General features: G+C 38.5%; 2 protein-coding genes across 2 annotated transcripts; one reads left to right on the top strand and one right to left on the bottom strand.

Annotated features, from left to right (window-relative positions):
- The first annotated feature begins 2,434 nt into the window (after positions 1-2,434).
- On the top strand, positions 2,435-4,168 carry LOC106095488 (uncharacterized). Its single transcript, XM_013262725.2, has 6 exons — positions 2,435-2,942; positions 3,038-3,110; positions 3,165-3,218; positions 3,274-3,437; positions 3,498-3,651; positions 3,710-4,168. The coding sequence occupies exons 1-6, from the start codon at positions 2,493-2,495 to the stop codon at positions 3,928-3,930; spliced, it is 1,116 nt and encodes a 371-aa protein (XP_013118179.2). The 5' UTR covers positions 2,435-2,492; the 3' UTR covers positions 3,931-4,168.
- A 2,360-nt stretch (positions 4,169-6,528) lies between these two features.
- LOC106087509 (zinc finger protein 112) lies at positions 6,529-9,461 on the bottom strand. Its single transcript, XM_013252566.2, has 4 exons — positions 8,291-9,461; positions 7,726-8,236; positions 7,550-7,670; positions 6,529-6,874 (listed from the first exon to the last, which is right to left on the bottom strand). Exons 1-4 carry the CDS (start codon positions 9,263-9,265, stop codon positions 6,559-6,561), a joined length of 1,923 nt encoding a protein of 640 aa, XP_013108020.2. The 5' UTR covers positions 9,266-9,461; the 3' UTR covers positions 6,529-6,558.
- Between the last annotated feature and the right edge of the window lie 2,570 nt (positions 9,462-12,031).

The following is a 12,031-nucleotide window of genomic DNA, read 5'->3' as shown; positions in this document are numbered from 1 at the left end:
ATATGTGAGAAGTTTGCCTCTGTTCCTTAGTGGTATGTTCATTGGCAAAATTTGCATTTGTATATAAACCTGATCTTCTGATCTCATAAAATCGGGTTTTAGTTATATATAGACTGATCTCTAGACTTAAAGTCGCGAAGCAATAAATTGGTCATTTTTTATTCGATTTTGATTAAATTAGGCACAGTGAGTTCTGGTAAACCCCTACCCTTTTCTGTGAAGTGTAGTTCAGATCGGACTATATTTGGATATAGCTGCCCTATAGACTGACCGCCTGATCTCCCGATATAGGGTATTGAGGCCAAAAAGATCCATTTATTTACCGAATTCGATGAAATTTGGTACAGTGTGTTCTGGTAGATCCCTACCCGTTACTGTTAAATGTGGTCCAGATCGGACTATATTTGGATATAGCTGCCATATAGACCAATCTCCCGATATAGTGTAATGAACCAATAAAGGAAGCATTTTTCATTCAATTTCCAATAAATTTGGCACAGCGAGTTCTTATACCGCTCTAAACTCTTTCGTAGAATATCGTCTAGATCCGATTATATTTGGATATAGCTGCCATATAGACCGATCTCCCGATATAGAGTATTGAGCCCATAAAAGAAGCATTTTTCATTCGATTTTTATGAAATTTGAAACAGTGGTTTTTATAGACCTCTACATCTTTGTGCCAAATATCGTCCAGATCGGACCATATTTGGATATAGCTGCCATGTAGACCGATATCCCGATATAGAGTATTGAGCCCATATAAGGAGCATTTTCATCCGATTTGGATAACATTTTAAACAATGCGTTTTGATAGACCACTACACCTTTGTGTCGAACATCGTCCAGATCGGACTATATTTGGATACAACTGCCATAAAGACCGATCTTCCGATATAGAGTATAGAGCCCATAAAAGTAGCATTTTTCATCCGATTTGGATGAAACTTGAAACAGTGCGATTTGATAGACATCTACACCTTTGTGTCGAACATCGTCCAGATCGGACTATATGTATATGGATATAGACCGATCTTCCGATATAAAGTATTGAGCCCATATAAGGAGCATTTTCATCCTATTTAGATGAAACTTGAAAAAGTGCGTTTTGATAGACGATTTTGATGAATTTTAAATCGTTTATAAATACCCAAGCGTTGGGTATTTACCCGGTTGAAACCCATCTCTACAAATATAAAATCTGGCAACCGGCACGGTATAGCTGTGAGCATCCAAAGGTTGCGGATAGTGGAATGCTCCATACGGAGGAGCTGCAACGACAGTCGCGGATAATCAGCGGTTTCGAGCAGAGAGTCTCAGGTCGGGCGGCAACGGCTCTTGCACAAATACTGAGTGCCTATGATGCTCGATATGGCAAGGCGAGTTAATGGCGCCTTTAAATAACCCATGGCCACCGGTGAGTGCTGTCCGATTCAAGTTCAAGCTTAATGACATAGGGCTTCCTTTTTATAGGCATGCCGAATTGCGACAACTCTTTGGCAAAGTACCTCATAAATGACGCCAGCATTAAACCCTGTATACACTGCTCATTAAATCCGTATTTAAGGCTCTCGTCAGCTGATTTTATAAAGGGAAAACAGATGATCGAGCCATAGAATCCGAATTTAAACAGCAGTGTTTAAGAAGGGGATAACCACCGCTGACAATTTTCTCTTATGCTGTTCTCTCCAGAATTCTTACCCAGGCTTTCAGCGTCATAGGCGGACATGCTTACCTCTGCACTACGGTGGCACGTAATAATAATACTTTCATTAAAATTTTATCATAAGTAATCAGGGTCCTGCTGAATGAAATCAACCAATTTTTTTGCTTCAAGATCTATTCTAAATATAATAAAAGTAAACACAAAAACCAGCCTTTAGTGATTTCATTTAGTAGGATATTCCCTCATTACTCATGCTAAAATTATAATAAAATAATTATTTTATCATTACTATTTGTTCTTTTTCTATAAGGAACACACAAACATACAAACAAACACAAATTGATTTTTGTATATTGGATTGCCCAAAAATTAATTGCGGATTTTTCATATAGTCGGCGTTGACAAATTTTTTCACAGCTTATGACTCTGTAATTGCATTCTTTCTTCTGTCAGTTATCAGCTGTTACTTTTAGCTTGCTTTAAAAAAAAAGTGTAAAAAGCGTATATTTGATTAAAGTTCATTCTAAGTTTTATTAAAAATGCATTTACTTTCTTTTAAAAAATCCGCAATTACTTTTTGGGCAACCCAATAGTACCAACCTCTATTCAATAAAGTTTTTCCTGTGAAACTGTTGATAATCCCTAGCTCTTTAAATACACCTAATTATCCAACTGGCATCCCTATAACATATGTTTTTCTTTTTTTTTACAAAGTGGCAACTACATTTTAGTTTGTTGACATTTTTCCAATTCGTATTGAGTCGGGACTGGAAACAAAAGGATTCTGTATTTCTAATACAAATCAAGCTTATTATTCTAAACCATAATGGCAGGAATGTGCCGATTATGTGCATCTTTAAAATCTAGTTTGATTAATATCAACGCCCAATCAGAAGATGATACCCAAAAGTTGCTGCTATGCTGTAGAATTCGTTGGGAAAACGAGAGTCCACTGCCCAAATCAATTTGCCAAATATGTCAAGATGAGCTCAATGCTTCGTATAAATTTCTCAAAAAAGTCCAAGAAGCCCAAGAAAATCTTCGAGCCTTCTTTGGTATCATTGAAACTACAAAGCCAGCAGACAAAAGGGACCACGGAAATCCACCATTTACTATAACAGAAGATAACCAAGGAGCTGTAAGCGACTTTATATTACCCGAGAACGCAAATGTAAAACAGGAACAATACCCATATTATGAAGAATTAATTGAAGGAGATTTTCAAAGTATTACGGCAGCAGAGAATGATCAGGATACTATGGACACTTTAGAGGAGGTTTGTAAATGTGACCAGGGCATATCTTGAGGCTGACCTTTGTTAGCAGTAGTCAATTGGAATGTAATTTTTTACTTTTTCTTTATCATGAATAGGGGAACCTATCAGACCATGGAAATATAAGTGAAGGAAATATTCGTAAAAGTACCACAAAAAGGACACTTAAAGGTATGACTCTGTTTAAACACATTTTCGGATAATCTCAATGAAAATCCCTTTTAGGCCACGATATATGTAAATGCAGCGAGCTGTCTTTTAAAATGGATGAAATTAAAGGTAAATATCCTTTTTTTTCTAAGTTAATTACAATAAAAAGTTCTTTTACCTTAAGCTCAAATCGACATACTCATTGATGCCAGCAATGAACATAAAACATTCTTTAGAAGCCATTTGAAACAAAATGCAGTCGAAATAGGTCAACATTTCCCTGTAGTATCAGAAGAAAATCTCTTAGAGTTGAATGAAACAATAAATCCCAACAACAAAGCTGATTATGTAGGTCATCTGATAGTTTTTTTCTTTCCTAAAAATAAGTATTTTCCTTATTTTTTTCAGGTTAAAGCTATGCAATTGCTATTACATCCAGCGGGTGTCGGTAAAAACCTCAAATACATCTTAAGCTCAAAAGTAACCATGGAATATAACATTGATGGTGTTCATGGCAAGAACAGTCTCAAGAGATTAAAGAATTTTTACAATGCTTTATTGGGTAAGAATTGTGTAATATTTGAATATTTAGGAAACTTAGTTGCATTTTTTCAATTTAGAAGCCATACCTTACCCTCCAAAGCATACCGCCCCCGCCGAAGATCAATTGCGAAAAGCCATACAATTGCAAAAGAAACGAGAATTCAAAGCTTTGTGTACAGCCAGAAGTAAGAAAAAAGATGCAAGTTCAAATAAAGTTCGTAGATATAACTTTCAGACAAAAAAAGTTATATCTAATCCCATTGGGGTTGAGGTAATTGCCCCCAGTATGGAGCCATAGAATAGGTTCACCTTACAAGTTTTTTTTCCTATATTTTTAACTTTATAACTGAGTCTAAGGATAGCTTTTGCCATGAGACAAAAGAAAAAGGATACCATGAAATTACCAAGACAGGTTTTGGAAGATTATAGACCATTTTTATTTTATTTATATCATTTTGTATCAAAATGTTAGCTATAAGTCAATTTTTATCTAAAAATGTTGATGTATAATACAAAAATTTCTCTAAATACCTATATTTGATGTGTTAAGCACCTATTCTTTATGTAACGTCTGACTTGAACCATTTCATTCCAGTGCTGTTAGAAATTGCTACAACACAGCCGCTCTATAATCATAGAGGGAAAGGTCATCTGCGCGTTACTTTCCTCGTTGCAGTTTGTTCTACGTACTAGGATCGACCAAAGAACGTTACTGGCCAAGGACTCCCATGCCTCAATCCCATGGCAGTCGGTTATATGTACCGAATTAGCTCGCTGGATTCCTTCATCGGCAAGGGCTGCCCCCTCATTGTACTTTTTTTTAATCAACAACACGCAGGGGATGTCCCCTATAAATGCAGTCCCTGCTGGATTCCTTCATCGGCAAGGGCTGCCCCCTCATTGTACTTTTTTTTTCAATCATCCAATACGCAGGGGATGTCCCTTATATGCAGTGCATTGAGTTGGAAAGGATAGGAGGAGGGAAAGGGGGAGTGGTATTTTTTGACACTTGCTTTGAATTTCTGAATGTCGTAAGTAGCGGGAAAAAACATCCGCCGGAAGTGGATTCCACATACACACCGTCCTTGCGAGAAAAGAATTCTCTCGGTAGTGCATGGTCCGATCGGCTGGCCAATCGATTACAAAACGGTGCTCGCTTCTAGAAAATTTTGTATTTCTGACACATAACCGCAAGTCAGGAATTAGAAGACTGATTTCCGAAGAACACACACCGTGGAAGAATCGATAGAACTGCGCCACACAACCCACATTTCGACTATGTTCAAGGGAAACAATAGAGTTGGATACCCTACCATCTTCAATCAACACCAACGCTTGCCTCTGCAGATGGTCAAACAGGTCCTAGGATGATTTTGGAGCTCCGGCCCATATATGCAAGTTATATTCCATCTTCGGTCTAATGTACGTAGTGTAGATATAAAGAAGATCAGAGGAAGAAAAATAGTTCTTACACCGCTTAAGAAAGCCCAAGCCCTTGAATACATGTTTTGATCAACGGACATCATATTAAATCTTCAAGATGATTTTCATGCCCCAAGCCCACAAATGCTTCTTTCGACACTTCGAATACATGTTTTGACCAACGGACATCATATTGAATCTTCATGGCCAGAACATCAACAGCTTCTGACTGCTTGATATCTACACCGTCTATAGATATTGACGATTGTAAAGTGTCCGTAAATCGTTGGTGGGACAACAAACAGCACTGCGTTTTGCGTGCATTAAAATCTACTCTGTTCATTCGACCCCACTCAGAAATGGCCAGCAAATCCTGGCAGAGTGTTCCGTCCATAATCCGCCTCCTGTCTTCAGTCTCCTGAAAACTCGGCCTATGGTCGAATGAAAATGAATGAGAGAGGATGCTGTCATGCGCGAACGAGTGATCGGATTCGAAGTCAGACCCAGTAGATCGCCATGGAAAATAAGAAAAAGAGAGGGAGAAAGAACAGAACCTTGTGGTACTCTTGCGGCAATTTATATTCGTCAGATGAGAACCCATCCACAACAACTCTTATATAAATCGAGCTAAGTTATTACCGATACTAAAAGCGACAAGGTTTGAAAGGAGTGCACCGTGCCAGATCCTATCGAATGCCTTGGAAATATCTAGAGCCACGACCTTACTCTCACCGAACTGGTGAATAGAGCGACTCCAATTTTCAGACAGGAATGCCATCAGCCATATTGTCGGTCGCTAAGAAGACCATTGGACTCTAAGTATCTCACAAGATAGTAATTGATCATGCTCCCAATAACCTTGGGAAGCGTAGAGCATAACGCTATTGATCGGTATTCCGCAGGGTAGGTTGCCTCACCCTTCTTGGGGATAGGCTGTACGTTTGAAATCGAATGCCTTGGAAATATCTAGAGCCACGACCTTACTCTCACCGAACTGGTGAATAGAGCGACTCCAATGTTCAGACAGGAATGCCATCAGCCATATTGTCGGTCGCTAAGAAGACCATTGGACTCTAAGTATCTCACAAGATAGTAATTGATCATGCTCCCAATAACCTTGGAAAGCGTAGAGCATAACGCTATTGATCGGTATTCCGCAGGGTAGGTTGCCTCACCCTTCTTGGGGATAGGCTGTACGTTTGAAATCTTCCAACGCGCCGGGAAAACAACAGCACGGTAAGCAAGGTTGAAAAGAAAGAGAAAAGGTATTGACAGAATCGGTTGAACATCTTTAGAGACAATGTCCAGTATTGGCTATAAGGATACATAGTAACTTGCGCTCATCTTTTTCCACCAACAGATTCTCTTCAGCCATTTCTGCCTCCCCAAATAAGGCCTGAAATGGCTAATATCGGTAAACTAACGCTGACAGTAGAGTCATTATTCTGAAAGCCCGTAAAGACATAGTCAATAATTTTAAAATTTATGCACAAATTTCTTTATTTTACATTTCCTTGTCGGCATGTTTGCGCTTGTGATGTTTTTTAAAATTCGACAAGTCACTAAAAGCACGTGAACAATATTTACATGTATACTCTTTGACACCACTGTGGACCTTGAGATGGGCATTTAGGGCACTTCGAAAACGAAAACGCTTTTCACAATGATCACAAGCGAATGGCATTTCACCAGTGTGTGTTCGCTCATGAGTTACTTTTTGGATTTTTGTACGAAATTCCTTGGAACAAAAGTCACATTGGTATGGTTTAATATCCGTATGAGTGGTTTGGTGTTTCTGCAAAATAATGTTGCTCTTGAAGCTGAAACGAAAAAAAAGAAGGAAATTAGTAGGGAATTTTTGCGGTAATTAGGTTAATAACGAGCAAATAAAGGGAACGTGGCCTCGATTTCCACCAGAGCCTTTGGCTACTACCGTTGTACCGGTAGTAGCCAAAGGCTAGTTGCCAAATGTGGTACCGTTGGCTACTACCGTTGTTGAAGCTACATGTCTATATGTGAAGCCAGCGATCCTCGTCTAGCTCTTATAGATGAGTAAGCTCGTTGCGGTCGTCCGGATCGCCACGGGAACATGATTACCATTGGTTATTAAAAGGCGCCAAAAACTCGCCTAGTCATATCGAAAATCATAGGCACTCAGAATTTAAACAAGACACCTAGCTTCTCACTGAAACTCTCCGCTCGATAACGCTGATTGTCCGCGACTGCATTTGCTCCATATGGAGCATTTCACTATACGCACCCGATAGTTCGCAGCTAAGCTTCTCGTTATAACAATGAACACCACACATATCGGAGCTTAAAGTTCCAGCCTATGTGGTAGTTATCCTGTGCCGAGGCTACTACTGTTGTATGGGCGGGGATCGGTCCTATGGACCTATAGGAACTTGACGCGTATCGCTATCTCCACATGTTAATGTGGCACCAACAACAGCAGAAAATGTTCTATCAGCAACAAACTGCCTCCATGCACTTACCTTTTTGAACATATGTGACAGCTGTACATGCGTTCTGTCTCGTGTGTATCAATGTGAGATTTCAAATTCGCTTTGCTGTAGAAATACTTTTCACATTTTATGCAATTCCATTTGGGTTTTTCTAAAAATAGCAAAGATTTTTGTAAAAATTTATATAGACAACAAATTTTTATTACCTAAGTGTTCCATTTCATGACTCTTTAAAGTTCTTTCCCAAGCAAACTCTTTGCTGCACAACTTGCATTTATACTTCTCTCGTTTGGTGGCATCTGCCTGATGTTGCTGCGCTATATGCACCTGAAGACCATTAAGACTTTGAAAACTTTTACAGCAATATTTGCATGGCAATGTCTTGGGATAGAGTGATGCATTGTTGCACATGTTGTTACGATGAGTTTCATAATGTTCAAAATGATCACACAAAGTATCACAAGCATCGCATCTCAGCTTAAGCGCTGGATGATGTTTCAGCCGTACATGATTGAGAAATGCTGAATAATTGCTAGAGTTCTTTTGACAATCGTAACAGTGATATTGCATTAGGTCATCGCAATCCATAGAATGTTTTTCCTTGGCATGCTTAAACAAATCTATAATCGATGTGACTTTTGTGCTGCAAACCCAGCACATGAATTGATAGGAATTCCAACTGGAGACTTGCAGATGTAAAGGCAAAGATGAAAATTCCTATAAAGCATATAAATGAAATCAAAATTGCTATGTATTAGGTTTGGGACTTACCTTCTTAATGTTGCCCCCTTGCATGGTTAAGTTACACTCTTCTGCCTCATCTTCTGGATCTTCATAAGAGTTGGCCAAAACCGTTTGGTCTGCCTCATCTGGCGTCACTATTTCTTCCATATGCTGCGGCATTGTCGTCTCTTCATATTCATATTCGTCCAAATCAAAAACATCTTGCTGTTCTACCTCTTCGACTTCCACATCATGTAAAGAATCCAATTGATCTTCACTATCATGACCAGTGCGAACTTTGGCCATTTCCAGCAGACTATAGACTTCTTCCATATACTCATCATTTTCATCTTCATTGCTGACTTCCACATTTTCTATAACAAATTCATATTTATTATTATGGCCAGAGGGGACTTTCTGTATGGAAGTGTTATTTTTGTCCGGCGTTGTGGGTTTATGCTTCAAGTCATATTTACTATTGTGGCCAGCAGGGACATTCTTGTTAGAGGTGCCATTCTTCACAGGCGTCGTCAATTTAGGCTTGGTGTCTGATGAGGAACTGGTCATATTATTCGATGATTTAGCTGTTGTTAAGTTCCCATCTTCTGGCAATGACGAATCAACTTTGGCAATTTTTAATGGCCTTACAGCTCCTCTCTTACAAGGCCTTTTGGGCAGCTTTTCCTCTTTTTCAATTTTTATAAGTTTCGTAGGATTAGGGGATTTTTTCTTTACATTTTCACCGGCAATTGTCTCCTCATCCATATTAGCAGTGTCCTCTGTTGTAGTGGGATAGAATGCCTCCAATGTCTCCTGGGCTTCCTTGACTTTGTTATAGAATTTATATGATAAATTCAAGCAATTTAAACATTCCTGGCACACAGATCTGGGCAATGCATCCTTCATGTTTATGCACAGCTGACAACACTTTTCTAGTTTCAGGCCTATTTCAGATTCCTCTGTGATGGCCACCAAGAGTTCTGGTTTCTTAAGAGAAGCACATAGACGACATAAGCCAATCATTTTGTAGAGTTGAAACTTTTATTCAACTTGCATTAACTCATACACACTTGGGGCAGGTTAGAAATTGTTTAGCTCAATGTACATAAGCGTAGGGCGATACATAGGCACAATTTTTCAATAAATTTAAATAAGTTTTGGATATGTACATTGTTTACAAACACAAGCCATCTCGACTTCAATTAGGCGTACCTATGGTTGACAGTTTCGTAACGTGCGTATAGATGTCATGGGGGGTGATTACTTGAAAACTTATTGTACAATAATTTACGGCGACTGTTATATATTAGGACTGTTTGGTGCACAAATAGCTAATACAAGCCTTCAAATCAGGATTCACTACAATTGGGTTGCCCAAAAAATAATTGCGGATTTTTCATATAGTCGGCGTTGACAAATTTTTTCACAGCTTGTGACTCTGTAATTGCATTCTTTCTTCTGTCAGTTATCAGCTGTTACTTTTAGCTTGCTTTAGAAAAAAAGTATAAAAAAAGTATATTTGATTAAAGTTCATTCTAAGTTTTATTAAAAATGCATTTACTTTCTTTTAAAAAAATCCGCAGTTACTTTTTGGGCAACCCAATAGGAGGTTAGGTCACTTGGGAAAATATAAAGTGAATAGGCCCCATGAACATCATTAAGGATGTCAAATCTGCCGATTGAAAATGCCATCGAATAGGAGAAAACGTAAACAAAGAATGAATATAAAAAGAGAACATGTCAACCTCAATGCCAAGTACTGTCAAAATTAAAAAAAAGTGTATGTCGGCTGATCGGTTGGCTTAATCTTATTTAGTGAAACATGTCTAAAGCCCAGAACCTCGTTTACACTGCTCATTCAATCCGGATTTAAAGCTCTCGTCAGCTGATTTTATAAAGGGAAAGCAGATTATAGAGCCATTAACGCCATTAATTTAAAGAGCAGTGTAAACTGCATGATAGAACTATCAGGTAGTGTACCGTAAACAACTGAGTACAATTTTTTCTCGGGAAGTGAACTATCTGTCAACGAGTTTTTGTTGTGTGTAAGGTTATAAATCGAGCTCCACTCTTTTTAAGACCCAAATTGTCATGGTGAGCAAATACGTCATTTAGGGGTTCTAATGGGGGTGGGGCGTTCCCTAGACAATTGGTCCCGAATGTTGATATCAGATTCGTGGTATACTCCTAAATAACTTTAATTTGAGCCCTATGTTTCCATAGTCGCCAAACATGAACGGTTTGGGGGTGTATTCGAGGTTGGGCCGCCCACTCAGAGACTTTTACCTGAAAATATATATCAGATTCATGTACTACTCTAGAATACCTCTTATTTGAGACCCATATTGCAATGGTCAGCAAAATCGTCTTATTTGGGTGGTATTATGTAGGTGGTGTGGCCCCATAGACGCTTTTTCCGAATATTGATATCAGATTCGTGCTTTACTCCCAAAGATTGTCCTCTTTGGAGGTTTTTTGGGGAGGGGCGGCTCTCATACATTTGGTCCCACATTTGAATATCAGATTCGTATTCTACTCTCAAGTACCTCTTATTTGAGCCCCATACTGCCATGGTCAGTAAATAAGTTTGGGGGCTGTCTTGAGTAAGGGGGGTGATCTCCAGAAACTTGGTCCTACATTTGGATATCAGATTCGCATTCTACTCGCAAATACCTTTCATTTGAGTCCCATATTGCCATGGTCGGTAAATATGTCCGATTTAGGTGTGTTTCGGGGGTTGGGGTGATCCCCCATACACTTGGTCCGACAATTGGATACCAGATACGTTTTTTAATCCTAAGTACCTTTCGTTTGAGTCCCATATCGTCGTGATTGGTCTTTTTATATATTTATTAGGTTTTGGGGGTGGGGCGGTCCCCCTAGGTACCCCATCCGAAATTTAGATACCAAATTTTTTTTAAGTTATTATAAGAGGGCACACAAATGTTCCACCCATCTCCGAGATCTGGCATTTTTGAAAATTAGGGTACCAAAAAATTTAGTACTTTATTTTCACCACGGGAGCCAGGATTCACTAATAGAAGGTTAGGTCACATGCAAAACACAAAGTGGATAGGCCCCATAAACATCATTAAGGATGTCAAATCTGACGATTGAAAATGTCACCATATAGGAGAAAACGTAAACAAAGAATGAATGTAAAAAGAGAACAAGTTGACATCCTCAATGCCAAGTACTGCCAAATATTAAAAAAAAAGTATATCGGCTGATCGCTTGGCTTAACCTTATTCAGTGAATCCTGCACGGGAGCATTATGCACCATCTTTGAAAATTTCAAGAAAATCGATTCAGCCGTTTTTGAGTCTATACTTAACAAACAAACACAAATTAATTTATATATAATACGATTTTCATTATAAGAACATTGTTTTATTGCTTATGTGTGGAATATCGGATCAAATAGAACATCTTTTTAAGATCTTGGAAAAAAATCACAGTTGTGTTTTCAAGCCTTTGACATTTAGAATTACTGCAAAATCAAAACAAAAATAAAGAAATTGTACTCACCTGCTCGTATGACCTCAACTTTTAAGTGTATCCTGTTGTTGTGCTAATGACGCTACCTCTTAATTGTATCATGAAAAATGCTGAAAGTAGCTGAAAATGGCCGATCGTTTTTCTAGATTTACCTTGTTTATATTATCAGTACGTGTAAACGTCCCATTGGGAATTTTTTGACAACCGACAAGAAGCACAATTAATTAATATTTAACCGAAGCCGCCAAACTTTTGAAGCCATCTTGCCTTTTTTTTGTCAATAGTTTTAAA

The sequence above is a fragment of the Stomoxys calcitrans genome, chromosome 2 (assembly GCF_963082655.1).
Source record: "Stomoxys calcitrans chromosome 2, idStoCalc2.1, whole genome shotgun sequence".
NCBI classification, from domain to species: domain Eukaryota; kingdom Metazoa; phylum Arthropoda; class Insecta; order Diptera; family Muscidae; genus Stomoxys; species Stomoxys calcitrans.
This window is presented reverse-complemented; position numbering and strand designations above follow the sequence as displayed.

What these genes read in the sequence shown, in the direction of transcription:
- LOC106095488 (XM_013262725.2), top strand. Translation starts at nt 2,493, where the DNA reads ATGGCAGGAATGTGCCGATTATGTGCATCTTTAAAATCTAGTTTGATT. An exon ending in CCAACAACAAAGCTGATTAT is followed by an intron (nt 3,438 to 3,497) that starts GTAGGTCATCTG and finishes TATTTTTTTCAG; the next exon opens with GTTAAAGCTATGCAATTGCT. An exon ending in TTTTTACAATGCTTTATTGG is followed by an intron (nt 3,652 to 3,709) that starts GTAAGAATTGTG and finishes TTTTCAATTTAG; the next exon opens with AAGCCATACCTTACCCTCCA.
- LOC106087509 (XM_013252566.2), bottom strand. Translation starts at nt 9,265, where the DNA reads ATGATTGGCTTATGTCGTCTATGTGCTTCTCTTAAGAAACCAGAACTC. An exon ending in AAGGGGGCAACATTAAGAAG is followed by an intron (nt 8,237 to 8,290) that starts GTAAGTCCCAAA and finishes TATGCTTTATAG; the next exon opens with GAATTTTCATCTTTGCCTTT. An exon ending in TGTCACATATGTTCAAAAAG is followed by an intron (nt 6,875 to 7,549) that starts GTAAGTGCATGG and finishes TTTTCGTTTCAG; the next exon opens with CTTCAAGAGCAACATTATTT.